General features: G+C 38.4%; 1 protein-coding gene and 1 long non-coding RNA gene across 3 annotated transcripts; one reads left to right on the forward strand and one right to left on the reverse strand.

The window, feature by feature from the left end:
• Positions 1-258: 258 nt before the first annotated feature.
• Positions 259-15,204, reverse strand: LOC142098524 (uncharacterized). Its single transcript, XR_012678354.1, has 2 exons — positions 14,937-15,204; positions 259-1,187 (listed from the first exon to the last, which is right to left on the reverse strand). It is a non-coding gene; the product is annotated as an uncharacterized LOC142098524 (long non-coding RNA).
• Positions 5,706-26,221, forward strand: FAM174A (family with sequence similarity 174 member A). Of its 2 annotated transcripts, XR_012678353.1 has the most exons (4): positions 5,706-6,180; positions 20,173-20,304; positions 23,652-23,822; positions 25,624-26,221. XR_012678353.1 is itself a non-coding variant. In XM_075181357.1 (3 exons), the coding sequence occupies exons 1-3, from the start codon at positions 5,867-5,869 to the stop codon at positions 23,653-23,655; spliced, it is 450 nt and encodes a 149-aa protein (XP_075037458.1). In that variant the 5' UTR covers positions 5,706-5,866; the 3' UTR covers positions 23,656-23,860. The 2 variants fall into 2 exon arrangements, 1 of the variants encoding a protein (XP_075037458.1); XM_075181357.1 differs by lacking the exon at positions 25,624-26,221 and having other exon boundaries at positions 23,652-23,860.
• The last annotated feature ends 984 nt before the right edge of the window (positions 26,222-27,205 follow it).

The raw sequence follows: 27,205 nt of genomic DNA on the forward strand, positions 1-27,205 counted from the left end.
CAGTAATAGTGTGGTCATATGTAAAAGGGGGACATACATTACAGAACAATGAAACGTATTACTGAGATCCTGCAATAAAAATTTTAAGGTGATAGTTTTGGGCAATATCAAAGGGTGGATTGTGAAAGTTAATTAATTGGATGAAGTGAATCAAATTGATTAATACTGTTTTACCGTGCAATTGCGATTAGTACGCCACGTGTTATGATGCAATTGCACAGATAAATAACGCACAATACATTTACACTCACACATTCATTATGTAAATAGTTCACTTTAATAAAGTTCCAACACACAGTCATTTATAATGGAACGTAATAGATTCAATAGTTTAATATAATAATGTTAAATCCACTTTATTGGTATCTAAGGTTCAGGATATAGGAAACATATCATGTTTAGTGTCATTTTAATCCACTTTTTTACCACCAGACATCTGCTACAATCAGCTAAGCAATTGCACCTTGCGTATGCAAGTTATGGAAAACAGAGGATTAATGATCAGAATGATATTGAGTGTGTAATGCAAATAGACCAGTTTATACTAGCTTTTCGGCGGGAAGTCACATAGGCAGCTGTTGGAGAGTTGACCCTCACCCTTGGAGGGCATTGTTTGAACTGACCTATGACCTGCATTACACTGGACTGTCCTGAATCCTGAACGAATGGAAACATGCCATGACATCACTACTGTTTTTTTATGTATCACAAACTGTATATAAACCAGACTCTGGGTCCACTATACAGTCTACTTGACCACAGACTTCAGGATTGAATGACTGTATGTTGGATCCAGGGCGCTTGCGTATGTATCGGCTGTACTTTATTTTATTGAATTGTTATTTGTTGCATCTTGCTATTAAATCTCATTAGTCATTGGAACCACACAAATCGCCACAATGTTTTATTGGTAAGCAATAAAATGACTTTAATAATTTATCTTGAAATTCAAATTGAAAAAGAATTTGTGTGTTTGAAAACAGGTTCTTTTTGCAGATACGAGGCACAACAGTGGGCGCAGCCTGTGCCCCTACCTTCGCCAATTTATATTTGGGTAGATGGGAGAGCGAGACCGTCCTTGGTGAGGATCTAATGAGGTACATCTCATGAATTGGATGCGTTATATCGACTACATCCTGATCTTCTGGAGACGGAATCAGGAGTTATTCAAGAATTTTATTCAAATCCTAAAAAGAAACAACAATAATTTTAAATTAACATATGAGATGGATAAAACAAGTATCAATTTTCTTAATATTACCATTAACAAGACCCCCAAGGGTAGAGTGGTGACAGATTGATATAGGAAGTGAACACACACAAATAGCCTATTACATAACAACAGCTTTCACTTCTCACCAGTCACCAAGAACATTCCCAAAGGGTAGTTTTTGAGACTCAAAAGAAATTGCTCGGATGATGTAAACTATCAGATTAGAGCAGATGAACTAACTAAAAGACTCCTACAATGAGGATATAGTAGGAAATCAATTACGAGGGCCTCGAATATGGTCAAATTAAATATCGACAGGAATTGATATATTCTAACAAGAAACCCACTAATGAGAAGATCAGATTTGTGGCAGATTTCTGTCCAGAATGGAAAGACATACAATCTATTGTTAAACGCCTCTGGCCGATACATCTATCCGATGATGGACTGGCTAAAACTCTAGATAAGAGGGTGGAATTCAGTTGGAAGTGTACACCAAATTTGGGAGATATACTTGTTAAGAGCCATTTTACTCCCATCAAAACAACAGAAATTGTGAAAGTATCACATAAATGTGGATCCTCTAAGGCATGCTTACAAATGATTAAAACCACAGAATTTGAGGTAAAATATGGGCACAAACATAATATTAACCAATTTAATAACTTTAATACCAAAGGAGTAGTATACGCTCTGCAATAAGATGTACGTAGGAATGACCAGCAGAATTTTGAAACAACGTATCTTACAATATGTGGGAACAATTAGAAATGCGCAGATAAAAGGGATTTCAAACCACTTACTTCTGTGGCACGATATTTCTTACAAGAACATGGAGGTAGCCTCGGAATAGAAAAAGGTCAAGTTGGGTATCAGAGGAGGAGATATAAAGAGAGAACTCTCAAGGAAAGCAAATGGATCTTCCTCTTGGGCTCCCTGAAACCTCATGGTCTAAATGAAAACACTTCTTATGCCAGCTTCTTATGATTTTTTTACTAAATTCAACTATTTAAATGCCACTATAACATCTTCATCTTTTCGTGTTTATGGACAGCTGCACTGGATTGATAATAATTAGAATATAATTGGAGATGGATTAATGTGATACAGTGATAGGATGGATGCTACCTAGTAAAAACTATATGATTAGTATGCCAATAAAAGATAGATACTTTAGGATCATAATACGGTTATAAAATAAACCTACATCTTACATTTAAAGATTGTTTGGTTGATTGGGATTAGTACACAAGGAAATTAGTGTTAATTCAATTAAGAATAGATATAAGTACCTTGACAATACACAATTTTTGACCAGTTTGAGTGTCCCCTTTTCTATGCTCAGAGAATAACATAGTATTAATATTAGAAAATGTATTGATGGTATGACAAGCCACAATACAATAACTCATTAGATCAATATCCAATTTAGACAATAATAAAGCGCTCCAGGAGATTAAAACATTGTAATATGAATTTAACATTTTTTGCTATTCTTGCAAATATGGTGTTCTCCCTATAGAATGATATTCTTCACCCCATAGATCCGACAATGCACTCAAATTTTCACTTTACGTTTCTAGGACATAGTCTATCATCACTATTTATAACACACAGTTTCAATATAACGAAACTAAATGTAATAGTTCACTAATGAATTAATTTTTACAGTTTGAATAGTAAAAGGTAATATGACACAATCCACAAATAACTATTTAACACCACAATTCACTCACCTCCTTGTACTACTTACTAGTTATTTTTCATTTATATTTTTATCCATTTTCATGTTTTATCTATATCCACATTTGTCATTCTCTTTTTTTACTATTACCAACAATGAATTTATCAATTAATTTGAGAGGATTAAATCAAGACATATTTTGGATACTGTGACATGACAATATAATAGGATTTATCAATATTATGGTCAAACAAGTTTATCATGATACTTACCTGTAATGGTTCCTGTTACATTAAATTATAAATTAGAACATGTGTAGATAAGGAAAGAGGTAATATATTTGTTTCACAATACGCTATTTAGAGGGTATAATAATTTCTGTTATGTGTCAATCAGGCATCCTTTATTCAGTATCGCTCCAAGAAGGTAGTCAGATGAATATAATGCATTATGCAGTGAAGTTTTGAATGATTGGCTCATTTCTATATCAATCAAGCTCTCTCTATATTGATTGGATACTTGTAGTAATCCTCTTGAGTAAGTCTATCAGGTGAAAGTACGTCAGGCCACACGTCCTTGTGACGTCACACACCCGGAAATTGAGTCGGGTAGCGGCAAATGCAGCGACTGGGAATAGTGATTGACCGCTCAGTTTGCATGGTCTGTAGTTATGCCTAATGTATACCCAATTGAAGGGAGCAAGGGCTATACGTGAATTTCCTTGTTCAGATGCGGTCACGGGCAATGAAACCTTTAGCGCCACATCTGTCATCAGTTTCTTACAGCCTGAAATTATCAGCATGCAAGTAACAAGCAGCTTATTATATGCTGCAAGATAATATTTGAAACTTGCAGGGTGCTTTATTTACCCATAATTAGGAGGAATGGATGAAAGGATTGCATGAATTGAGTCCAGCATATGATGTATGATATACAATATAATACATTATGATTAATGGTATTGTTCCAGGGACCTAGATAACACAGTGTGCTTTTGATGCGTGAACAATTTTAGGCCAATGTAGAAATATAAGAGAACCTTGTATCTATAGAGTGAACCATCATTATGGTGAATCAATAAAATATGCATTTTATAAAACATAAAACAAATAAATTAAAAAATACAAAATAAAAAACACCTAATACTAATAAAGAGAATTAATTCATACAAAACATTTCTCTAGTTCTTTCAATTGTACATAATTAGTAAGAAGGACTGAGAGGTTATTATCAATAAAGATTTATCTATTATTTTGTCCTTGGCGTTCGAGGGGCCGTGGAGCGGTGCAGGGCTGAGAAGTGGGGTAAGTACCTTCTGGCGCTGGATCAATCTAAGGCGTTTGATTGTGTCAATCATGAATATCTGTGGGCACTTCTTGAGAGGTATGGTCTGCCAGTGAGGTTGGTTGATTGGCTACGTACCATTTATAGGCAGGCCGAGAGCTTCCCTCTTGTAAATGGTTGGGTGGGTCCTACTTTTGCGGTGTCATCTGGAGTCAGCCAAGGTTGTCCCTTGAGCCCTCTCCTCTATGTATTTGCGATTGATCCTTTTATCAGGAGGATTTAGAACGGTGCAGTGAAAGGAGTGCAGCTGGCTGTGGATGCCCACTTTGCCACCTGATTGCATGCCCAAAACAGCATTGGGCCAGGCAAAAGACATATGTTTTATATGTAACTGACCACCCTGTGTTGATTCCCACTGTCAAATTGCTGGCCCAACGGCATTTAACCCTTGAAAAATTGCAGCTACTTATTCAAAATGCTCAAAATGCTTTCTGTGCCCACTTTGCCACCTGATTGCATGCCCAAAACAGCGTTGGGCCAGGCAAAAGACAGATGTTTTATATGTAACTGACCACCCTGTGTTGATTCCCACTGTCAAATTGCTGGCCCAAAGGCCTTTAACCCTTACAAATCTGCAGCTACTTATTCAAAATGCTCACAATGCTATCTTTGCCCACTTTGCCACCTGATTGCATGCCCAAAACAGCATTGAGCCAGGCAAAAGACAGTTGTTTTATATGTAACTGAACACCCTGTGTTGATTCTCACTGTCAAATTGCTGGCCCAACGGCATTTAACACTTGCAAATCTGCAGCTACTTATTCAAAATGCTCAAAATGCTATCTGTGCCCACTTTGCCACCTGATTGTATGCCGAAAACAGCGTTGGGCCAGGCAAAAGACAGATGTTTTATATGTAGCTGACCACCCTGTGTTGATTCCCACTGTCAAATTGCTGGCCCAATGGCATTTAACCCTTACAAATCTGCAGCTACTTATTCAAAATGATAAAATATGGTGACTTTGCCCCCCGATTTCATGCCCATAACCTTGTTGGGTGAGGCGATATACTAATACATTTTGTATAAGGGACCCCCTGTAGTGTTAATTTGATGTGAAATCAGTGATCCAAATTGATTTAATCCTTTAAAAATAAGCTTTACTGAACATGAAGCTGGAGCATAAATTAGAAACGAATAAGAAGCTGGCCAAATAAGAAGCTAACTTCAGCCTCGTTGTTTTTCCAGGAAAGCTATAATCTCCAGTCGAGCGCCTCTGGCCTTACATATTTAAGACAGAAATATTGTTACGTTTCAGAACTGGAAAGAAGTAACTAACCATACATTGCAAGGATATCAACCTAAATCTATGTTTAGTAGTAGCTCACTAGCTGTCGCAACACTAAAAGTCCCAGCATGCCCGGCAGGACCTCCTCCTGACAAGTAGAACTTTCAGTTTCACAACAACCTCCAGAGCGAACGTGAGCTCTGCCACACGGCCGTGTGACGTAATCACGTACATGCGTGTCGCCTAGCAACCACGCAGCGTGCGTTCTCGGACCAGGAAACTGTCTACTCGCAGGAGTGGAGAGCGGCCGGTCCTAGGTCTCCACACCGGGTTTGCGTGGATATTACCGCTGTCCCTCTCCTCCGAGTGGGGGGAGGAGGAGGCGGTGCAGCCGGGAAGATGCGCAGTGACAGCAGCCTATGGTCAATCCGCTGGGTGACCGGTGTCCTGTGTGGGCTATGTGCCCTCACCTGTCTCCCTAATGCCCAGAGCCTTCAGTTCCATACTCTCCCTGCCCCAGCATCTCCCACCGGGGTCAGCGGCCCGCAGCCCCCGATCGCCGTCACCAGAAACAGCTCAGGCACCGCCAATGGCGACCTGTCATCAACAGCACCAACTGCCCTCATCCCCAAACCCCAGACACAGCGGGCCCTGGCCGTCCTAGTGGTGGTGAGCGCCGGGGTCATTATCTATTTCGTGATTAGAACCATCAGGTGAGCGCAGCCCTGGTACTGACCCACTGACTGGACATACAGAGACATGACCGCTAATAACGGCACAAACTGACCCTCTAGTAATCTACTACATACCATCCATGTATCCCTTAATGTCATACTGTTAGTAATTACTTCCCAGTGCAGTAATACGAGGAAACTATCATCTTTACTTCAGCAAATAACATTCGTCATTCATTTTTCTGCTGTAGTATTTATTGGATATTGCTAGAATTGGCTGAAAACCAAAGATTATATACAGCTGTAATTTATAGCGTACAGGTACTTTTTTTTTGCATTCACAAAGTGTTAAAATGTCAAGATGTCAGTTAAAACTTAATATTAATAGGATTACAATCAGTTATCGTGCCCCTTCCCACACATGGGCAATGCCACCCCCCACATCCTCAGACATTGCACCCCCATCACCACTGCTTCTTATCATTGCACATGGGAGATGTATCCCTGACATTAAGGAGCAGCAGCTGACAACTTCTCTTTTATGTCAGCCACCTGTTCTCCATTATGGGGAGTCACTGGGGCATTAAAAACACTAATGCCCAAACAAAGTTAGATAAGTCCTGGCCAAGTAGAGTTGTTGTATTGGGCCAGGATTCCATTGTCTTGTGCTAAGCAGTAGTAGTGTTGTTCAACAGGCCAGACATGTATTCTATTGATAAGATAGACCAGATTCAGTGTAGTATTGCTTCCTTAGCTGGAGAGGAATGTTTTGTTTCACTCGCTTGCAATCTAATATCTAGTGGTGTTGCACATGTGCATGATGAGTTTATTAAATGATTTGTTAAGATATTTAGTATGCTAAACACTACCACCAGTGTCTTGCTCAGGACTTGTACATTAGTGATGTGCTCAATCAATTCAAAAGTATTTTCCAAAATTGAGCTATAATTACAATTGTGTTTGTATAAAACTTCTAATTTGTTGATAATAAAAGTAAAAGATTATGGATACTGATACTTTTCATGCATTTCTACAAAGCAGGTCTGAGCAAAATCCCTTAAAATATATATATATAAGAAAAATCCAATTAATTCCTGATTGTACATGTTTTTAAACATTTCCTGATGGTGATAAAGGGTTTAGGAAAATGGAGTGCTAAAGCTTCAGACGTTTTCTTTAAATTATTGATTTGTAATCTGAAAATGCTTCATATTTGTCTAATTCTCTGAATACTGGGAAGCAAAATCTGAGTTTAGGAAGGGTCAGCAGTACGTTGTCAGCAAATGGGGAGATTTTATACTGATTAAAATTGATATGTACTTAACATTTTGGTTATCTCTAATGTTATATGAGTGGATTAATACAACAAACAAAAAATAGAGGGAAAGAGAACATCCCTGAGTCGTACCATTCCCTAACTTGAACAAATCTGAATTCAAGCCATAATCTTGACCACAGATAAAGGGTTACATATAATCACTGAATAGCTTGGTAGAGCTCTCCTCTGAATCCATATTTCTTCAGAGTACAAAACATAAATGACCAGAATATATAGTCAAATGCTTTCTCCAAATCTAATGTTAAAATGACATAAGAATGATTTATTTTACTGATGTGGTGAATGAAGTTTATGGTTCTCTGGGATTATCAGATATGACCAGACCTACCTGGTTGGGTTAATCATATTGTTCAAAGACCTTTAAGCCTGTAAGTCAATAGCTTGACAAATAGCTTATTATATTCAAGATGTAGATTGGTCTATAATTGTATCAGGTTGTGGGGTGTTTTTTGAATTTTGGAAACACTATAATTCTAGAACTGGTTGTGTCACTGTGGAATTTTCAACTATGCATTTTATTTTTAAAAACCTGAACCAGTTATGGGGTTAAGCATTGAGAGAATATTTTATAGTAGGCCATAGGAAAGCCATCAGGGCTTTGGTGCCTCAATGATTTTTGTTCTTGATATTGTTATATATATATATATATATATATATATATATATATATATATATATATATTGTCCTCTTGGAGGAGATCCTGAAGAGGAGATGGGGCCCGTCAAAGGCCTGGAGAGGATAGTAGACACCAGCTACTGCATGGATAGATCAAGGTGTGGTAAATTCATATCTCGGCTATTACAAGATACAAGCAAGGGCCAGGTTCAGTTTGAAGGGGTAGTGGTCTGAATTCTGTGACACTTTGCTCCATGTCCTGTGGGGGGGGGGGTGCTCTGGCAACCAGTAGGCACTTCTAGTGCACAAGGTATGTATATCCTTAGTGACAAAAGCTAGTTTCACAGTTAGTCCAAGTTATAGAGGGTAAACAGTAAAGTTATATGAATGGCTGCTTGTCATCTCGCTTGGTCTAGGTAGATGCTGATCTGCTTCTCTAAGGTGGAATTCGTCTACAGTGATGTTGTACACAATAGTGTCTTCTCAGTACCACATGTCTTGTGTACTTCTAATTTGATTAGTTGAAATTGCTGCTCATATTGAATTCCAGTGGGCTTCAGGCCACAGTCAGAGAAGACGGTGGGTTTCCTGGAAATACAGTCCAAAAGATATTATGTGGGCTGCTATTGTGTCCAGCTAAGTTTTCTTATGTTAAACAGATGGGATTAACCAAATGAATCCCGGTTGAAAATGAATTTTTATTTTATCAGCAACAGAGGCAAAATAAATATGTCTGCTCTCATCCTTTGTCAAGGCAAGGCCTTGACAAAGGATTAACATACACATGGCCTAATGTGTATGTTAATGCATGCTTTAGAGGCCTGCTTTGTATCATCTGGCTTTAGTTCTTCACTCTAAGATGCATGGAGTCAGTCAACCCTTTTGTTAACCAGTTAAGAGCTTCACAGATCCTAAACAATTGGATACATTTCTAGAAAGGTTTATATTTGGGTCACTTCATGTTCACTGTATAATCCTTATGGGAAATATAATGGATCAAAGTAATACTTTCTATAATTGAGAAGGCATCTGAATAAATTTGTAACCACTGGAACTAGCTATGTAAAGTATGTCAATCACACAGGTCCCATAAGAAACCTATAGGGATAATGTATCTCCCCAAAAAATTAGTATAGCGTCATGTTTCATATGTATACAAAACAAATCAGATCATATTTAATGGAATTAATGCCATATCTACTATATAAATGCCGAGTGGCGTGTGTGGAAAAAAAAAACCAAGCTGCAGAGTTATACACTGACCTATATATTTCTTGATGGAGAAGTGACAGTTGGGAGTGGTTGGTGGTTGCCGGGGGTGACAGTGGGGAGTTTTTAACACCTTAAGTAGCTTGATGAAGGATGTGGCGATGAAGGTGATGGAGAAAAATGATGAGGTGGAGACGTGGACAAAACCACGTTAAAAAAGGGCGCTTGCGTCGGGAAGTAACGCTCTTCCCCTGAGGAGGCCTGGACTAGGCCCAAATGCATGACAAGAACCTTTTTTTACACCTTAAGTAGCTTGATTTGACTAGAATGCATGAGTATCATGCACTGGTTAACTTGTATTTGATATGTTCCATATGAGAGTTATAATATATTTGTAGATCTGTAGAATTGTTCTTGGACAATGGGCAATAAAACAGGTGTAAAACAGATCAGCATACTTTGACACCTCTTGTCGAGATGTCACATAGCAGTCAGGGAGTAACTGATGAACTATATCTTATTTGTAGCAGGACACTGATGTAATAGTGAGCTTAAACCATAATTTGAAGAGATTTTAGTAATTTATAGACAGATCAGGTGATTTTACTTTGATTAACACCTTTGCACCCATATGTCACATGCCCAGGTGGTTTTTTTTGTAAAACATGTAGCACCTGCTGTCATATAATGTGCTATCACATTGTACCATATTATAATGAGCCTTTCATGTAAGCTGAGCTGTAACACAGTAGCTATAGCTATGTAGTAAGCATGGAAACATACACAAGAGTTTCTGATTGGAGTTTTCAATGATCTGATCAGATATTTCTATTATCAAAATTATTGTTGGTTTTTGAATAACTAACATTTCTAACAGTGATTTATTTCCCAAATAAAAATAGTTGTTATGGGAGAAAAAAGTTTTCATGCATTTCTCTGTGTTTAGAACACCTCCTCCTAAGCTTGCTGGTGCACATGACAGGAGCTGTCAGTATTTTGGATCCTAAGCATAACAATGACAGAATAATCCTTACCGCTCATCTCTAATGATAGTATTTATTTCTCTTTCACTAGAGATTTGAGAGAGACAACAAAGCAGCAGTTGTTGATAGAGAGTAAAACTCTACACAGTGTACAAAGCTGTACTTTAAATTTAAATATGCTTTAAATTAAAAACTATACACCATGTATGTTTGAGTCACACTGCTCAATACCCCGTATCTGGATAAATGGATGCCAAAAACTTAGCAGAAAATAAAGTAAAGGTTTGTTATAAATTATGGAAAATTTAGAAAAATCTGTAATGTTCCGCTACCTTCACAACTGTGCCAGAGGCACTCCACTGCACACAGCAGGGAATTAACTTCCCCGCTATAAACAGTGTTATCAATGTGTTTGTTTTTCTGTTTTGTATTTTGTATTTTTTTCTGTTGACTGATATTTTTTTCAAAAATTGTTTTCATTTTGCAATGAAAGTAAAATTGGATCTTTTTTCTTGTAGAATTTTTGTGAAAGTAACAGTTTAGACATTTGTCAGGAAGTATGCAAATAACATAATTTTTTATTTTTTTTTAAGTTGGTGCTAATTGTTTTTTTTATCAATAGATTTTATTTTGGTTATACAAAGCCAAAGTAAGTCTATAACTTATAAATAACAAGTTAACTCAATTATTTGGTCCGATAGATAAACCTTGAATTCACAGGAGCCTCCTCACATTCTTTACTGACTCGAAAAGGCCAGCCTTCAGAAACCATTTTTTCTTTAGCACCAATCGGGAAACATTAACTAAAATATTGTGTATATTTTGTGCAGGCAATGATTCTGTGGTCTGAACCAACATTCATAAGAATGCAGCCCATCAATTTGTTAGAAACCAGTGCCCTGTCAATAATAGTTGGGGTCATGACTTGTCCTAGTTATATTTCTCATTTGTTTGAGTTGATAGGCCCTGCCTCCTCAGAAATATTTGTTAGTCTCCAAGAATGGCTGTCTCTATTGAGAAAACTCTTTTGTGGGGGAGGGGGGTTAACTGAATATAATTATTTTCAAAGTAATATTCTAGAATATTGTCTTGCTTAACCAAGAGCGTTAGCTGTGTAATTAGCAGGCTATTATAACCACCAGTTGTAGATCCAGACCTTAGGTTCTGGAGGTTTGACTGGCAGATTGCCAAACACACGGTTCTTATATAAAACACTGTACCAGGGAGTCTCTTCTATGTCATTTGGAGACTGGTGATGTCATATTGCATGGTTAAACTACACTAATTGCATGAATGTGAATAGGTCCCACACTCTACAATTAAAATCTGTTAACATTGGCCTAACTATGTGAAGTTGGCGGCAGACACCTTTTGTCTCTATTAAGAGTTTGCCAGCGGAAGATGTCAGCATAGAGCTTGTTGCTTGGACCAGGTAATCTTCTATACACTCTACTAAGGAGTGTATCAAAGGTACAAGTTCCATGTGCCAGGTAGTCAATGCACCTTAACAAGTGACTTATGCCTAATATTTGGGGGTCCATTCTATTAATGGTATTGGGTGCATATCTTTTCAAAGATTTCACAGATGGGCTTCTTAATTTACTTTATTTCCCTCACCACTGATCTTAAGAACGTTGTAGATGAGCAGTTTTTGTAATAAAAAGAACTAATAAGTCTGTATGCTCATTCCAATATTACAGTAAAATAAATGTCCACAGAAGTGGACATATCTTTAAATATATATGTTTTGGAATATACTATGCCTATCTGTGACAAATATTTTAGGATATTCTAAGGGGGAAAAAAAGTTATTCCTTGCAAAAATGTGAAATTGGTTTGGTCTGGAAGAGGCAAGTGCCCCAATCTTGAAGGGGTTAAATTACAGTGGGAGCTATGAGTTGGAATGACTGACAGTCCTATAGAAATGAGGCACTTCTTTCAGCAGCTTAACATGTCAAGTGATCCTTTTGATATACACTAGCGTGCAAAAGTATGGAATCGCTAAGAAATTGCTTGGCTTTTGAAATATGACACACTTTTTTTTTATCAAGGTACCATTAATTGACTTTAAATTTTAGTCAACTCATTGACAATATTAGAACTTATTATTTTTATTTCGTAGAACGGTTCTATTCATCAAACTTTACATTAATTGAAGCTTACGCTAGTGTATCACTATAAAGATACAACACATTTTTCTTATTTGTGTGTTGCTAAAAGGATATACTAACAAGTGACCATGTAGCATCTGCCATTCATATGTATATTTTATTATGATGTATCCTCAGTCCTAAGTTAACGGTCCACCTTTCCATGTCTGCTACGACTGTCTTCAGTTTGGCACTCAGCATGGAGTTCTTGTTAAAGATTTTATATATCACTGATGTCTTTTCAATGGTTGTTTAATGCAACTAACAAAAAATTGTAGGAAGGTATGTTAAATATACCTACAATTTTGTGGGCTTTTCATTTTTATGCGAACATGAGTGTCTGTATCTGACCCTCAGTCCAGCACACTTCTAGTATACCAACATTTGATCGTATATGTCTTTAGAATATATGAAAAGCTACAGGTTGCTGAACACTGTCTTAAACATTGAGTAATTCACCTTTTAATATTGTGTTTACTGTTGCATACATGGTATAATGTGTGCTCCATATTTAAATTGTAGTAGAAGTTACAAATTATCCGTGTTGACAAACAAAAGAGCTGAAGTTGACTTTAACCTCTTCACCCTGAGGCTTTCTTATCCCTGTGCTTGAGCCTATTTTAGCTGGCCACATTCCAGCAAGAATATGAGTAATTTGTGTGGTAACTAAACAGATTTTACTTTGGAATTTTTTTTCAGAAGACTGAGTTTTTCAAGAAATTCTTTGTAGTTCTTCCTTTGACATCGATTCATCTTTCTAAAACAGCAAAAAGCAGGAAGGTGTTTATACTAAAATTTGCACTTGAAAACTATAATACTTTTTTTTTATTTCTGCTAGTTTGCAACAGTCTTGAATGAAATGCATAAAATGTGTAGGAATAATATGGGTAGCCAATTTTTATTTTTTTATTTTTTAAAGGCAACCTAACGCATCAAATGAGAGTACCCCTGTATTTATTGCAGTCAGGATGGGGAAGATGAAGACATTAGAATTCCCCCTCTCCGCATGCACTTCTTAATGCTTTCTGTAGAGTAGGGTTTATTTGTCTACTCATAACCAGACAATATCTTCTAAGGAGTTACATAATTTGAAAGAGGGACCATCATGTTTCAAATGAGGGCTCCCCATAGTTTTTTGCAGCTTAGATGCATGTTACAAAATCCTTCCCACATCCTGTGCTCCTTAATATTTTCTGTAGTGTAAGTGGATTATATACCTACTATGGGGCCACATCATTTGAAAGTGGGGACTTCCCTCTTTCAAATGACGGAGCCTCCGAGTTTATTGAAGCCAGGTTTTGGGATATCTTCCGCAATCTCTGGACTTCTTAATGATTTATGTAGTATAGACGTTACTGTCTGGAAATTACAATGATCATCAGTCAACAACTTCTGAGGGACCACATAGGTGGAAAAAGTGGGTCTCATTCTTGGCACTTTTCAGATATATGTGCAGGACGAGTACCACTCCTCTTTGATACTGCAAGGGTTAAATACATTTACAGTACAACAATGGACATATGTTCATAGAAATTTGGAGACAGATGAAATGAAGACAGTCAGATTGTTACTGTATTTTAAGTGAAGTGTATCACTTGATCTTAGGGATCCCTGCACGACCAAACCTGCAAATTTTATGGTACATTGGCGACCACTCCACTAATACTAGTGCTGTCTTTTATAATGTTTGATAGGTGTGTGTTAACGCTGAAGTAACGTAAGAAACATTTATTTACAAGAATGTATACTTATTTTTGTGTCACTTTTGTATTTAGATGTTTAGTGATTGCTAATTTTTTCCATGTGAAACTTTAAAAATTCACTATATTTTTCTTTAAAATATTAACCGTATTAAGAAGCTTTATCTGCTTGTAGTAGAAGCCAGAAGCCTATGCAAACGATGCTTTCAAAAACTAAGAGAAATTCATATGGCAGATTTTGATGGAGACAGCTTTGATGTATGTTGACTATTATGGAATAGAGTAATAAAGTTTTTACAATAAATGTTTTATTGAAGTATAAAGTTATATAGCTGCTGTTTCACTGCCTTGAGTTATCACACTGCTAGATAGTAGATTTAGTTCTGCCTTCTTGTAAAATACATCTTTTTGAATTTCCAAAAAAAACAAACTTGTAGCTCATGGTAAAATCGTTACTGTACAACCATTTCAGTGATTTGCATATGGACCACCGACTTGGGGCATCATTCATTTCTCTGATGTATCTACTGGCAGCATCATAATGCTGAAAAACCTCTAACTAAACTTTACTTCTTGCTCTGTGAAATGTCGATTAGAGGATAATTCCAACAATGCATTGTAGTTTAGGATATGTAGCAATGCCTAGTCTATGGAATAATGTTATTCAGAGCTGGATTAAGACCCCATGGGATCTCAGGCAAGATACTGGTTTGGGGGACTCCTTTGGGTCTGCACTTCCAAAATGTCTTTCCCATGACATCCTCCTGCAACTTTCAACCACACCAATATATTTACTTACCGTTGTTGATCTTTCTACTCCAGAGGAGTACTCCCCTCCCACAACACCAAGCAGGCTCCAGTTGTTGTGGAACTACACCTCCCAGCATGCCATAGATGTGTGTGTAGATAGACTGGGGTCCCAGGAGTGAAACATAACGTGTCTACTCTGCATAACGTACATAAAAAGAATGCACAACAGAAAACAGGAACTTACCAGCATGCCTAGCAGATACTCTTACTTCCTGCCAGGTTCTGGCAGGTCATACAGTTACACCATGCGTGACGGGGCTTGTAGTTTACAACAGCTGGAGGGCATATGGTTGTAAAACACTGGTCTGCTCCAAGTTCTGACTATAGAAATTACTCCCACATGAAGTTGTATTAAAAATGTTATACTCTCAGATTATTCCTGTTTATATGAGCACAGAAAGTGTAATAGAGGTTCTGAAGCTGTTTGCTCTGCACTGGGCCCATGATAAACTAAAACAAAGTATTGACTACATTTGCTGCTGATATAGAGAATAAAATTATATAGTAAAAAAAGCGTAAGATCTTTTTTAATCTAGAAAAAGTGTAGAACAATAAACATCTTGTATTATAAATATTCATAGGTACTCTGGCCTTTATTTGATGAGCACAATCTCTGATGAATACCAGAAAAAGTAGAAATATAGTGTTCCATTAAAACACAACATAAATGTAATCCTATAATGATACTTGTAAGTTGGTGAAGCAAGGTCCATATTTGTGACTAAAATATGATTCAAGAGTCCCGTAGAGACGATACAGTGGTGTATATATAAAATAAAAAAAACGCTTAAGGGGTAATCTAAATGGTTGGATAGCCCGTTGAGCCCTTGGCAGGAGCCACAATTGCCAATCTGGCAATCAAGTCATGCTATTTAGTGTGCTTGATCTGGGTAGCAAAAAGTAATGTGCAGCTTTGGGACTGTCTGTTCTGTTCTCTACCTCATCAAACGCCATTGTGTGTAACCTTCTCTGCAGGTGTTAGCTCTGCGCATGGTTCAGTAACTTGAGGCTACAAGCAACATGGTGTTGTCATAGGGGAGAGACAGTGCACAGTACTGACATTATGAATTGTAGTTTACAGCTGCAATTGCACATAGTGCTGTGATATCACTGCAAGCTGCTCTTTCTTCCACTAGTAATGCATTTTAAAAAGATACACAGAAGTTCCTACAAAAGGTATTTCTGGAGGACACAATATTAAGAAAAGAAGACACATTTATTGGGCAAATATCTTTATAACAGACTTGAATTAAAGGTAGAATTATCCTTTAGTGCAGTCAATAGCAGAATGTCTGTGTTTCCCTGTGCCATTAAACAACAAAGGTGTTGTATTTCTGCATAATATGTATATCGCATTTTTGCCACCTTCAACTCTCTCCTGTCCCTCATTCCCCTCCTCGCTCTCTATCGACTTTGCTACCCAGCTCACCTTGAATGAATACGTCATGACATCTCCTCCCAGCAGTCCTTTCTTGCCCAACCCTCTCCCACCTCCCTACCCACTTTCTCCCCCCTCCCACCCTCCTCTGTGGATGCTATCTCCTTCCCCTCCTCCCCACTTGCTTGCCCACCCTCCTTCTCTTCCTTCACTCTGGTATCTGCAGATGAAGTCTGCACCCTTCTCTCCTCCTCACCCCCCTCCAACTGCACACCTGCCACCTATCCCCTCCCATCTCTTCCACTCCTTATCCCCTGAGGCCTGCTCCCACCTTGTCCACCTCCCCAACCTTTCCCTCTCTTCTGGAATCTTCCCTTCCTCCTTTATACATGCTCCCGTCTCCCCCATACTCAAGAAACCATCCTTCGACCCTGCCTCTCTCTCTAATTATCACCCCATTTTCCCTCCTTCCTTTTGCCTCCAAACTTCGCGAACGGGTTGTCTACAACCGTCCCGCCTCTTTTCTCTCTTCTCATCCCTCCACTCCACTGAAACTACCCTTACTAATGACCTACTTTTCGTTAAATCCAAAGGACACTTCTCCCTTGTTATCCTTCTTGACCTGCTGCTTTGGATACCATTGACCACTCCCTCCTTTTGCTAACTCTCAAATCTATAGGCCTCGGTGACACTATCCTCTCCTGGTTTTCTTCTTTTCAGTCTCTACACATGACTCAACCCGCCCTCTTCCCTTACCTGTCAGAGTTCCCCAAGCTTCTGTTCTTGGCCCCCTGCTCTTCTCCCTCTTCACCTCCTCCCTTGGAGTCCACATCCACTCATTTGGCCTCTATGATGATGATACCCAAATCTGTCTTTCATCCCCTGACCTATCCCCTTCCTTTATGTGTCATGTCTCCTGCTGTCTCTTGGCCATCTCATCTTGGATGTCCCAGCGGTTTCTTAAACCTAATATTTCCAAGACTGAACTAATTGTCTTCCCACCTTCCAGGGCTCCCCCCTCTATTTCTGTCAATAATACCAATCTCCTTTCTGTCCCTCAAGTCTGATGCCTTGGGAAAATCCTCTAATTTTCCCTCTCCTTCAAACCTCACATTCTGTCCCCATCAAAATTATGCTACTTCCACCTCTGGTCTATATCCAAGTTACAGCTGTTTTTCACCACTGAAGCCACCAAAACTCTTATACACTCTCTTATAAACTCTCACATTGACTACTGTAACCTCCTCTCTGGCCTACCTGACTCTCACCTTGCCCCTCTTAGTTCTATCCTCAATGCTGTTGTCCGCCTCTTATTTCTCCCCCACCGCTCTATCTCTGCTGTCCCCATCCACCAGTCCCTACATTGGCTCCCCATGGCCTACAGAATTAAACTCCTCACCCTCTCCTTCAAAGCTTTCAATCAATCCCCCCTAAATCTCCAACCTCATCTCTACCTACTCTCCTCGCCGCCCTCTCTGTTCTGCCAATGACTGCTGCCTCACTACTTCACTGATCACTTCTTCCCACTCCTGCCTCCAGAACTTTGCCCGGGCTGCTCCTCAGCTGTGGAATGATCTCCCATTCTCCATCAGGTTAGCCTCTACTCTCAAAAGCTTCAAGCGTGCCCTTAAGGCTCCCCCTTTCCTTTAGTATGCCTTACACTGGCTCCCCTTCCCCTACAGGATCCTTTTCAAACTTCTTACCACCACTTACAAAGCTCTCTCCCAGTCTACTGCCCCCTATACCTATAACCTCCTCACCATTCACACTCCTGCCCGCTCCCTGCGCTTGCCCAATGACCGTCGCCTCTCCTCCACTCCAGAATCCAAGACTTCTCCCGAGCTGCCCCCCTGCACTGGAATGAACTCCCTCTCTCCATCCGTCTCTCTCCCAATCTGTGCTCCTTCAAACGACACTTAAAACTCACCTGTTCCTCAAAGCCTACCAACCATCCACTTAACCCCTCATCTACTCTGTTCGTTCTCACCTGGCCCTCTTTTCTCTCCCCCTTGCTTCACTGGCTCCCTTTTGTGCCTGATTTTGTTCACCCTCCCTTAGGATGTAAGCTCATATGATCAGGGCCCCTCTCCCCTCCTGTTTCCATACCTGTTTTTCTGCTCTGTCTGTCTACTCCATATGTCTGCCTGGAGTTTCTGAAGTATTGGTATTTTGTGTTTATTGTTCTGTACTGTTTCACCCTGTATAGTCTACTGTTTGTACTGTGAATGGCGCTGCGGAAACCTTGTGGCGCCTAACAAATGATGATAATAATAGTATGTAAGCTCACGAGCAGGGCCCTCTTTCCATGTGTTCTCCTTTTAATATTCTATCACCCACGGTACCTCTTGGTCTGCTTCCCTAGCCCTGTTCTCTTAAGCTTAGGCCTACTTCCCATTGATTACTACCATCACTCACTCATAATATTGATCTACCATGCTACCTGTATTTTTATTCATTCAGTATGTCTGGTCTTTGTATTTTGTTCTTTATGTATCTTGTTATGTGTTATGGATCACTGCTTTCTGTATATGTTATGTACGGTGCTGTGGACCCTTTGTGGTGCCTTATCAATAAAACATAATAATAATATTATAATAGACAATCTGATACTTTTTTTTTTTACTTTAAAATTGCATTCCAGGTTATGCATTATCCTCCCTGAAATGCAATGGTAGACAGTTCTTTAACTTAAAATTGGGTTTACTTTATTTGCCATTACAGTGTTTCTACTGGTTAAATATTTAGATTCTACAGTAATTAACTGCAGTGTTGAATATGTTCAAAGCACTGTAGTGTGTGTCACGATTGGTGAGGATACTTGTGTTCGCACTTTTATACAGTTTTCCTTAGTGTATGTGATCTGTACTAAGCTGTATGTAAACATTTTCACCCTACGCCCACACCAACTAATATCCTTATGTGAATCTTACAGAACATACTGTTTATGCAATTTTAAAATAATTTGTTTCAGGGAACCGGAAATTAGTGAGAAATCTTGTGTGAAAAAAAACAAACAGTTTTTGTGTATGTAATAACAAATAATACTAAAATAGTTAAATAGAGTTCTTAGTGGGTTTTAATTGTCTTTTTAGTGCCTAGGACAATTTGGACTTGCAAATTGCGAGAATTCTAATACCAAGCAGAACTTAACCTACCAGTAATAAAAAGGTAGTGGGTGATTAGAAAAAAAAATACCATGATATTCACCATATATTTCATAGGTTACTCTCCATTTTTCTGGTGGAAAAATAAACATAAAGGGATCCACCACAAATTTTAAGTATCCCCACTATTTATAATTAGGGGATAATCTCTGCTCCGATATCCGCTGCAGTCCCACTGTTATCGTAAGTAATAGCAGTCCCCATATGGGATTTTCAGAACTTGTGCCCCTTAACCATTGAAGCCTATGAGGCGAGAACTGTGTTAAAGGGATCTTCAGGTCCCTCACTGCATCTTACCTGCTCTCCCTCCCCTCTGGTGATGATCTTAAAAGTTGCCACTTTGCGGTAGTGTCCTTAGAAGAGATAGGTGTTTGCCGGGATAGCCGTTTATCATGGCTGCTCTTCCGGTGTTGCGATAAAGAATGAAAGTGAACATGCCAAAGAAAATGATATTTGTTAAATATGCCCCTAACACTGTTGCAAGATTTCACCATTTTTACTTTGATTTACAGCAGAAGTTCAGAACATTGTCCCCTAAGGCAGCACGAACATATTGCTCATATTTGCAGAGTATTTAATATGGACTTTATGTTCTGTAATCCATGTGCTAAACATGAATAACGTTGATTAAATTATTCTGTGATTTTCTTCTACTGAACCATACATATATTTATTGTTTTCAGAACAAGACGAAAAAATAAGAAAACTAGAAAATATGGAGTATTGGATACAAATATAGGAAATATGGAGCTCACTCCTTTAGAACAAGAGGATGAAGATGACGATACGTTGTTTGATGCCAATCATCCTCGCCGGTGAGCATTGTATTCTGCTAGCCTCTTTTTGTTGAAATGCTGTTTAAATGCCAAAATGCTTATGCAACCATCATCCTCTGAAAGAAAATGTAATTGAACTCCAAAAAGCTGTAATGAGTGCATTTACCTGTGCTTGTAGGAAACACTTAGAAATGGACAGAATAGACAGCTGCTCATACTGTCATGCAGAGTCTGTAATACGTATATAAATTCATATTTAACAAAGTGTTTTTGTTTTTAAAAATAAATAAATCTGTAGACTTATATTTGCTGTTGAACAATTAACACATAACATTTAACACCTCAATAAAATCAGAACTCCAGTGAAGAGATTCAACGACTATAAGGTATCTATAATATAAATGTCTAGTGGCGTGTGTTAGTCTGTCTGTGTGTGTGTGGAAAAAATAAAACCAAGCTGCAGCGCCACCTGCTGGGTGGAGTTATACACTGACCTACTAAATTCTTAGTGTGTGTGGGGAAAAAAAACTCAGAAAGGGCTGAAATTTGGTATACTAAGATGTTTTTAATTTGTTAATTTAATTTGGTAATTGTTAAAAGTGTTTATAAAAATTTTAAAAAAATATATATATATTTCTTGAAGGAGAAGTGACAGTTGGGAGTGGTTGGTGGTTGCCGGGGGTGACAGTGGGGAGTGGTTGGTGGTTGAGGCCTGGGCTATGGCCCAAATGCATGACAAGAACCTTTTTTACACCTTAAGTAGCTTGATTTGACTAGAATGCATTAGTATCATGCACGGGTTAACTTGTATCTAAAGATATCCTATGTAAACACAAAACAGAGTCAGTTCATTATATCTGTCACAAGTGTGTGTTTATTGATTTGTTGCACAGTATGCCACTTGTCACAATAAAGAGTTTTGCACAGTATGCCAATTATTGAAATAATATTTGGGGGCTGATTATAAGTTAGGAGCAAATCCAACTCTTGGGTGTAAAATCATTTTGTGCTGCAATGGAGAACAAGTAGAATGAACAGCCTGTTTGGGTGTTTTGAGAGGGCTGTAGCCTAGCACAAAATTACAGCTGGCCTATGTATGCGCAGTTAAAGATGATCCATTATGTGCCCTTCTTATAAAAAAAAACATTAGCAGTTTCATCCTTTCCAATGCAAAAAGGTATTTCACTGTGATTGTCAACATAAGTAATGTCGACATTAAACCGGCAATGCCAGCGGGTCCTGTGGCAATACAGTCGCCGGACCAATCGGCACAAAACGGTTATAACAAATAAAAGAATCACTAATAAAGCTGCAAAATAACCCACCAAAAACTTGTGAAAAGTCTTGTTAGGCAGCTGGCACACAAAGAGTTAAAATTAAAAAAAAGGGAAAAAAAAAAAGTGTCTTCCTCCCCAATCAGATTAACCCTAGTGTTGGTACTAGCAAAATAGTGGGGGACAAAAAGTTTGACATCCCTCCGATTTTACTAGAGTCAGCACTATGCTGGGGCTATGGCACTACAACCTGGGAACTGGCAGCGTGGGGTCCACCTGCCATAATGACAACCAGCGCCAGGCTGGTCAGCATGGGACTGGATTCCCTGGGGAAATTTGGTTCGCAAAAAAACTGCTCTCCTCCCTAGCCCCACGCAGAAAGCACTAAGGCTTTACCCACACCCCTAGATCGTGGTTGTGGGACTATAAAATATGTTTTAATAATAAAGACACCATTTTGTGTTGGTACACTACAAGTCCCAGCAAGCCCATGCTGCCATTATCAGTTTGACCATGCTGGTGCTTGTAGTACTACAAACAGCATACCCATGGCTGCCAGGGCATGCTACCACTTGGGGAACCACATAAAAATATTTGGCGCAACAAGACAGTTCTATGTGTGTGTTAGGGAATTTAGACTATAAGTTCCAATGGGGCAGAAACTGATATGAGTGACACATATCTTCTGTAGATTGCTGCTGAATTGGTGGCCCAATATAAATGAAAAAAAATTAAAAAAAATTATATATATATATATATATATATATATATATAACATTACAGTGACCTGCAGAATTATTAGCACCTTTTACGGAAATTAACCAAAATCGATATGTGAAATAAACTTCATGTGCAGTGAGTGGTGGATGTTTACACCCTAAATATCAAAGTAGTAAGCTGCATAGTTTTTATTTTCCGACTCTGTTTTTGAGCCAAACAATTTCTTCAGTAATTGAAAAAACATAGGTTCCAAAAATGTATCTATGGTATGCCATACCGCCACTTCTGTTACTGCTTTCATTGTAAAGCTATCCAATTCCATTCTCTTACATTTTCCTACCGCCACTACGACCACTCTGTGTGTGTGTGTGTGTGTGTGTGTGTGTGTGTGTGTGAGTGTGTGTGTGTGTGTGATAGATAGTTAAAATGAATTTGCTAATGCCTATTTTTATACTGAATAGTACCTGCCTCCTACACACAGATGGAACAATCACTTTGTGGTTAACTTGAACTAATATAGTCTCTGAATACTGATTTAACCTACAAAATGTCTGCTCTCACAATGTTTAGACACAAGTTACACTTTAGTAACTACAGAAGTATATCTGAAAGTTAGCACACTACAATTTCAATAACACAGCTATGAAAAACGTTGGAGCATTCATTTAAGGATAGACCTGTGAATGAGGGACAAAACATAGGGAGCAACTATAGCATAGGGCTGCATGTGGCACACGTAAGCTGGGAGGCATGCATTGATGCAACAGGATATAGATAGACTTATATAGAGATATATAACACATATCTCTATCACATTCTAAAACCATGCCCATTAATATGGACTTGGTCCCCTTCTTTGCTGCTATAACAGCCTCTACTCTTCTGGGAAGGTGTTTCTCTAGAACATGGGTGCAGGGATACGCATCCATTCAGCCACAAGAGCATTAGTGAGCACACTAGTGCTAAACCAAAGCATTTTGCATTGCCTCTCATAAGTGAGGCCCTCTGTATCTGGGTGACTTTAACAAATACCCATATTCTGTGACATTCATGCATATATTGATTCAAGCGTCTGTTTTAAAGTGCTTAGACTGTCACCACCAATCCATCCCCTCCCTCCCCACCTATTGCATCATTTAGCACCATGGGCCATGCTGAGAGAAACCGAACTAAGAGGCGTTCCCGATGCCAATTAAGGCACCACACACGGCAGAAACAATCCAAACCCTTTAAAATGCAGTCATCTGCCTGACAAAACTAGTGGCACTCATTCTTGTATAAAAATATCAGTGATGCATTTGTTTCTACCTAAATCTGATGTAATATTGAAATGATTTATTAATAGGACTACAAAAGAATTCGGTTTTGACTGAGTTGTGGTTTTTCTTCTAGATAAACCGGTGCCTTTTATTGTATGTTGTTATCAAACCAGAAAACAAGTCTGCTGGGAGAAAACTACATTTTTGGAGAAAGAACACATTTTGCATTTATGTTGTGGTTTCTTTTGTGACAGAAAATAACTATGCTTATTTTGTATATACTTTGTAGCAGTGTCCTGAAAATGTAAGTCACTTATTCTTCATTAAAAGTTCCTAACAGCAGGTTTTTGTTTGCTTCATTACTGTGATATGTTTTATTTAATGGTTTCTCCTTGTCAATGTGAACTTTTGTACTAATATAAATTGTTATACATTTGAGATATTTCCATGTAAAAAAATTGTATTCATTTGAAAATAAAATTTAAATAACGTTTTAATGTAAATAGTAACAATAAAGTGCTAAAGTAATCAGTACTGTTTTTTTTATGCCCTTCATCACATGAATTGATGATCTGTGGTGGTCTTGTTATCATGTTCTGAGTTTTAAAGTCCACAGTAACTACCCTGTGCTTGTATAATACTTTCCTCCACTTTTACCTGTCAAGATGTTCTGTTAAGACTAGGAGCTCTCCACTTATTAAAAATACAGTATAGGTGTTCTTGAAGCACAAGTAAAATTGTAGTATAATGCTCCTTCCTTCCAGCTAGCAGAACTATGTGATCTAGTTTATGGGACACATGCCATTAATAATATACCTACCAGTCCTTGTCCAGCAGTCATTTTTCCTACCAGACTCCCACATAAGGGGTGTAACAATACCATTGTATTTCTCGGTGCATTTTTTTATTTTGTTTTAGACTTACAGGTTTTCTAACATCACTCATTTAGCGTTAGACACAAATTCCACTTATGCACACAAGTTCATCCGTATGCTTCCGGTACGTTGGCTGTATTTTCAGTTGCTCAGCTTAATCTGTGTATAGATGTATTTGTTGCAAGCATATGATCATCATCAACACGGAAATTTGCACCAGGCCTATGGAACCCTCAAAAAAACATGCCTTTTTAAAGAGGTATGTGAAGATTATGCCTGAGTTAAAATCAGACACATATGTAAGGTATTGTAGGGTATTATATTGAAGTTACATGTTAACACCTCTGACACACCTCCCTGAGCACAAGGTGCTGCAAGCTTAAGATATGCTTAACTCCATGTATGGCCATAGTGTGGCAAAATTTAGGTTATTCTTGCCTACTCTCCTCCCGGTAAGGCTCACAAATTTTGGGGAGTCCTCCCAGAAGAGCAGGCATTCTCCTGGACGAGGCAGGACGTAATGTCATGGGATTGCTTAGCCCCAACTGTGAACCACAATAGGGGGCAGGTCTATGGTGATGCATTGGGGTCGTCACCACACCCCCTTCCACACTTGCCAGCTGACCTCCCCTCGGGGATCTCCATTCTCCTGGAGAGAAAATTTGGTAAATGTGATTTAGGCTAGTCACATTTTTACAAGCTGAAGGGTCATCTCTAAATGAGACCCTGAATTTGTACTAATATTGGGGTTTTAAAAAAAGTAACATTTGTTACAGTTAAAGAAAAATGGTATCTCTTGTCTTTACTGCAATGTAATTTTCTCAGTGGCTTTTTTTATATGATAAAAATAAGTACTTGTGCAGTTGACCATCTCTTCGACACTTATTAACAGGAATCAATGCACCGAATCCTGCTATATATGCACTTGGGTAGTTTCAGCCTCTACATCCCATTATATAAACATTTTCAGATTTAAACCACCAGGCCACTCACTGCAAAGGATATAGAAGGCAGATCTGCAGATCCCCTACTTCGAGTTCTTCTACATTCCAAGCCGCAGGGAGGTTTTGTAGATGTTATTTGTTACTATACTCCTTGTATAAAAGCCTGGCATAGCCTAGTTAATATTTTTCTTTGTTTTCAAATACTCATTGGCACCCGAGAGGTGATGTTTGTGACTGTGAACCTGTAAATAACCCAAGATAAATTGTCAAATTTCTCTCATTCCAGTTCTTAATGCAACAATGAAAGAACAGCTTGCATGTTCTGTAAAGAAGAGGAGACTGATTTGATTAGATTTGGACTGAAAATATCATAAATTTGTATTACTGTCAAAGTTAATTTGCATTTCAGTTTCCACTCTTTCATGGAAAATAAAATGTGTATTCCCTGTGATAAGGACACAAAGCATTTTGTCATTTTCTGTTAGGACATTTACTTTTTGCATTTTAATCTCATGCCCATTTTATTCACAAATGGTTTTCTCTTCCTCTTATGTATAAACAAAGTATATTTCTGTTTGAAATTAATATGTTATTTAACATTAGCAACAGATATAAAAATAGCTAAATTCATTTAGCAAATTTCCATCGAGGGAAAGCACCCCATTTAATCTAACTACTTTTAAGTGTGTTATACTGTTGAATTTTATTTTGTTTAATATAAATGTGTATTAAATCCCACTTATTTATCATTTTAAAGCTAACATGGGCACTTATTGGTTAATGTACAATCTTTATTTCATACAAAATTGTCTGTTGCAGCAAGTTTAACTAGTTATTGCTGCCAATGTTTGGATCTGGCATAATAAAATAGTGTATCTACTAAATGCTGAATTTACCCCTCATGAAGTAAATTTTAATATTCAATCCAGTTTAAAATGTAAAAAAAATGAAAAGTTATGTTTTTAAGAAGCTTCAATTATTGACTTTCTTATTGCAAAAAACACCCCAGAGCATTTGTTTAATCTTTATATTACTGATGAGAAAAACATACCACAGTAAAGCCTAGCGTTAGATCTATTTGGGATCAGAGACGGACTTGTGAGCTGTGGGCCCCGCTGAGGGGAGGAGGGAACGAAGCCCATTAGTTCTCCATACAGTGGGCCCCGTTATCTCCATGGGCCCTGGTGCATCGGAACCTGCTGCACCAATGGTAGTTCTGCCACTGATTGGGATAGCATTCAGTACCAAGAAAGCGGGAACACGCATATGCTGCTATGCAAATTACCCAATTCTGGCACCTATGTTCACCCGAACAGAAGAAGCAAAACTGGAGAGAAAAGGGACATTTACAACTAGGTGGACTACAATAAATGCGTGTTTATGCATATGTGGCTCATGTAGATCTGCAGAAATGCACGTATATGCCTGATAGGAGCAGGGCGGTCTTAACAGCATTACAGGCCCCCAGGCAAAGCAGTGCACTGGGACCCTACCTACAGTCATGGCCAAAAGTTTTGAGAATGTCACAAGTATTGGTTTTCAGAAAGTGCTTAAGTGTTTTTAGACCATTTTGTCAGATGTTGCTATGGTAGTCTGTGTGTCTGTATGTTAGGGGATTTAGACTGTAAACTCCAATGGGGCAGGGATTGATGTGAATGAGTTCTCTGTACAGCGCTGCGGAATCAGTGGCGCTATATAAATAAATGGTGATGATGGTATACTGAAGTAAAATTACAAGCATTTCATAAGTGTCAAAGGCTTTTATTGACAATTAAGTTTATGCAAAGAATCAATATTTACAGTGTTGACCGTTCTTTTTGAAGACCTCTGCAATTCACCCTGACATGCTGTAAATCAACTTCTGGGCC

This window comes from Mixophyes fleayi, chromosome 1 (assembly GCF_038048845.1).
Source record: "Mixophyes fleayi isolate aMixFle1 chromosome 1, aMixFle1.hap1, whole genome shotgun sequence".
NCBI lineage: Eukaryota > Metazoa > Chordata > Amphibia > Anura > Limnodynastidae > Mixophyes > Mixophyes fleayi.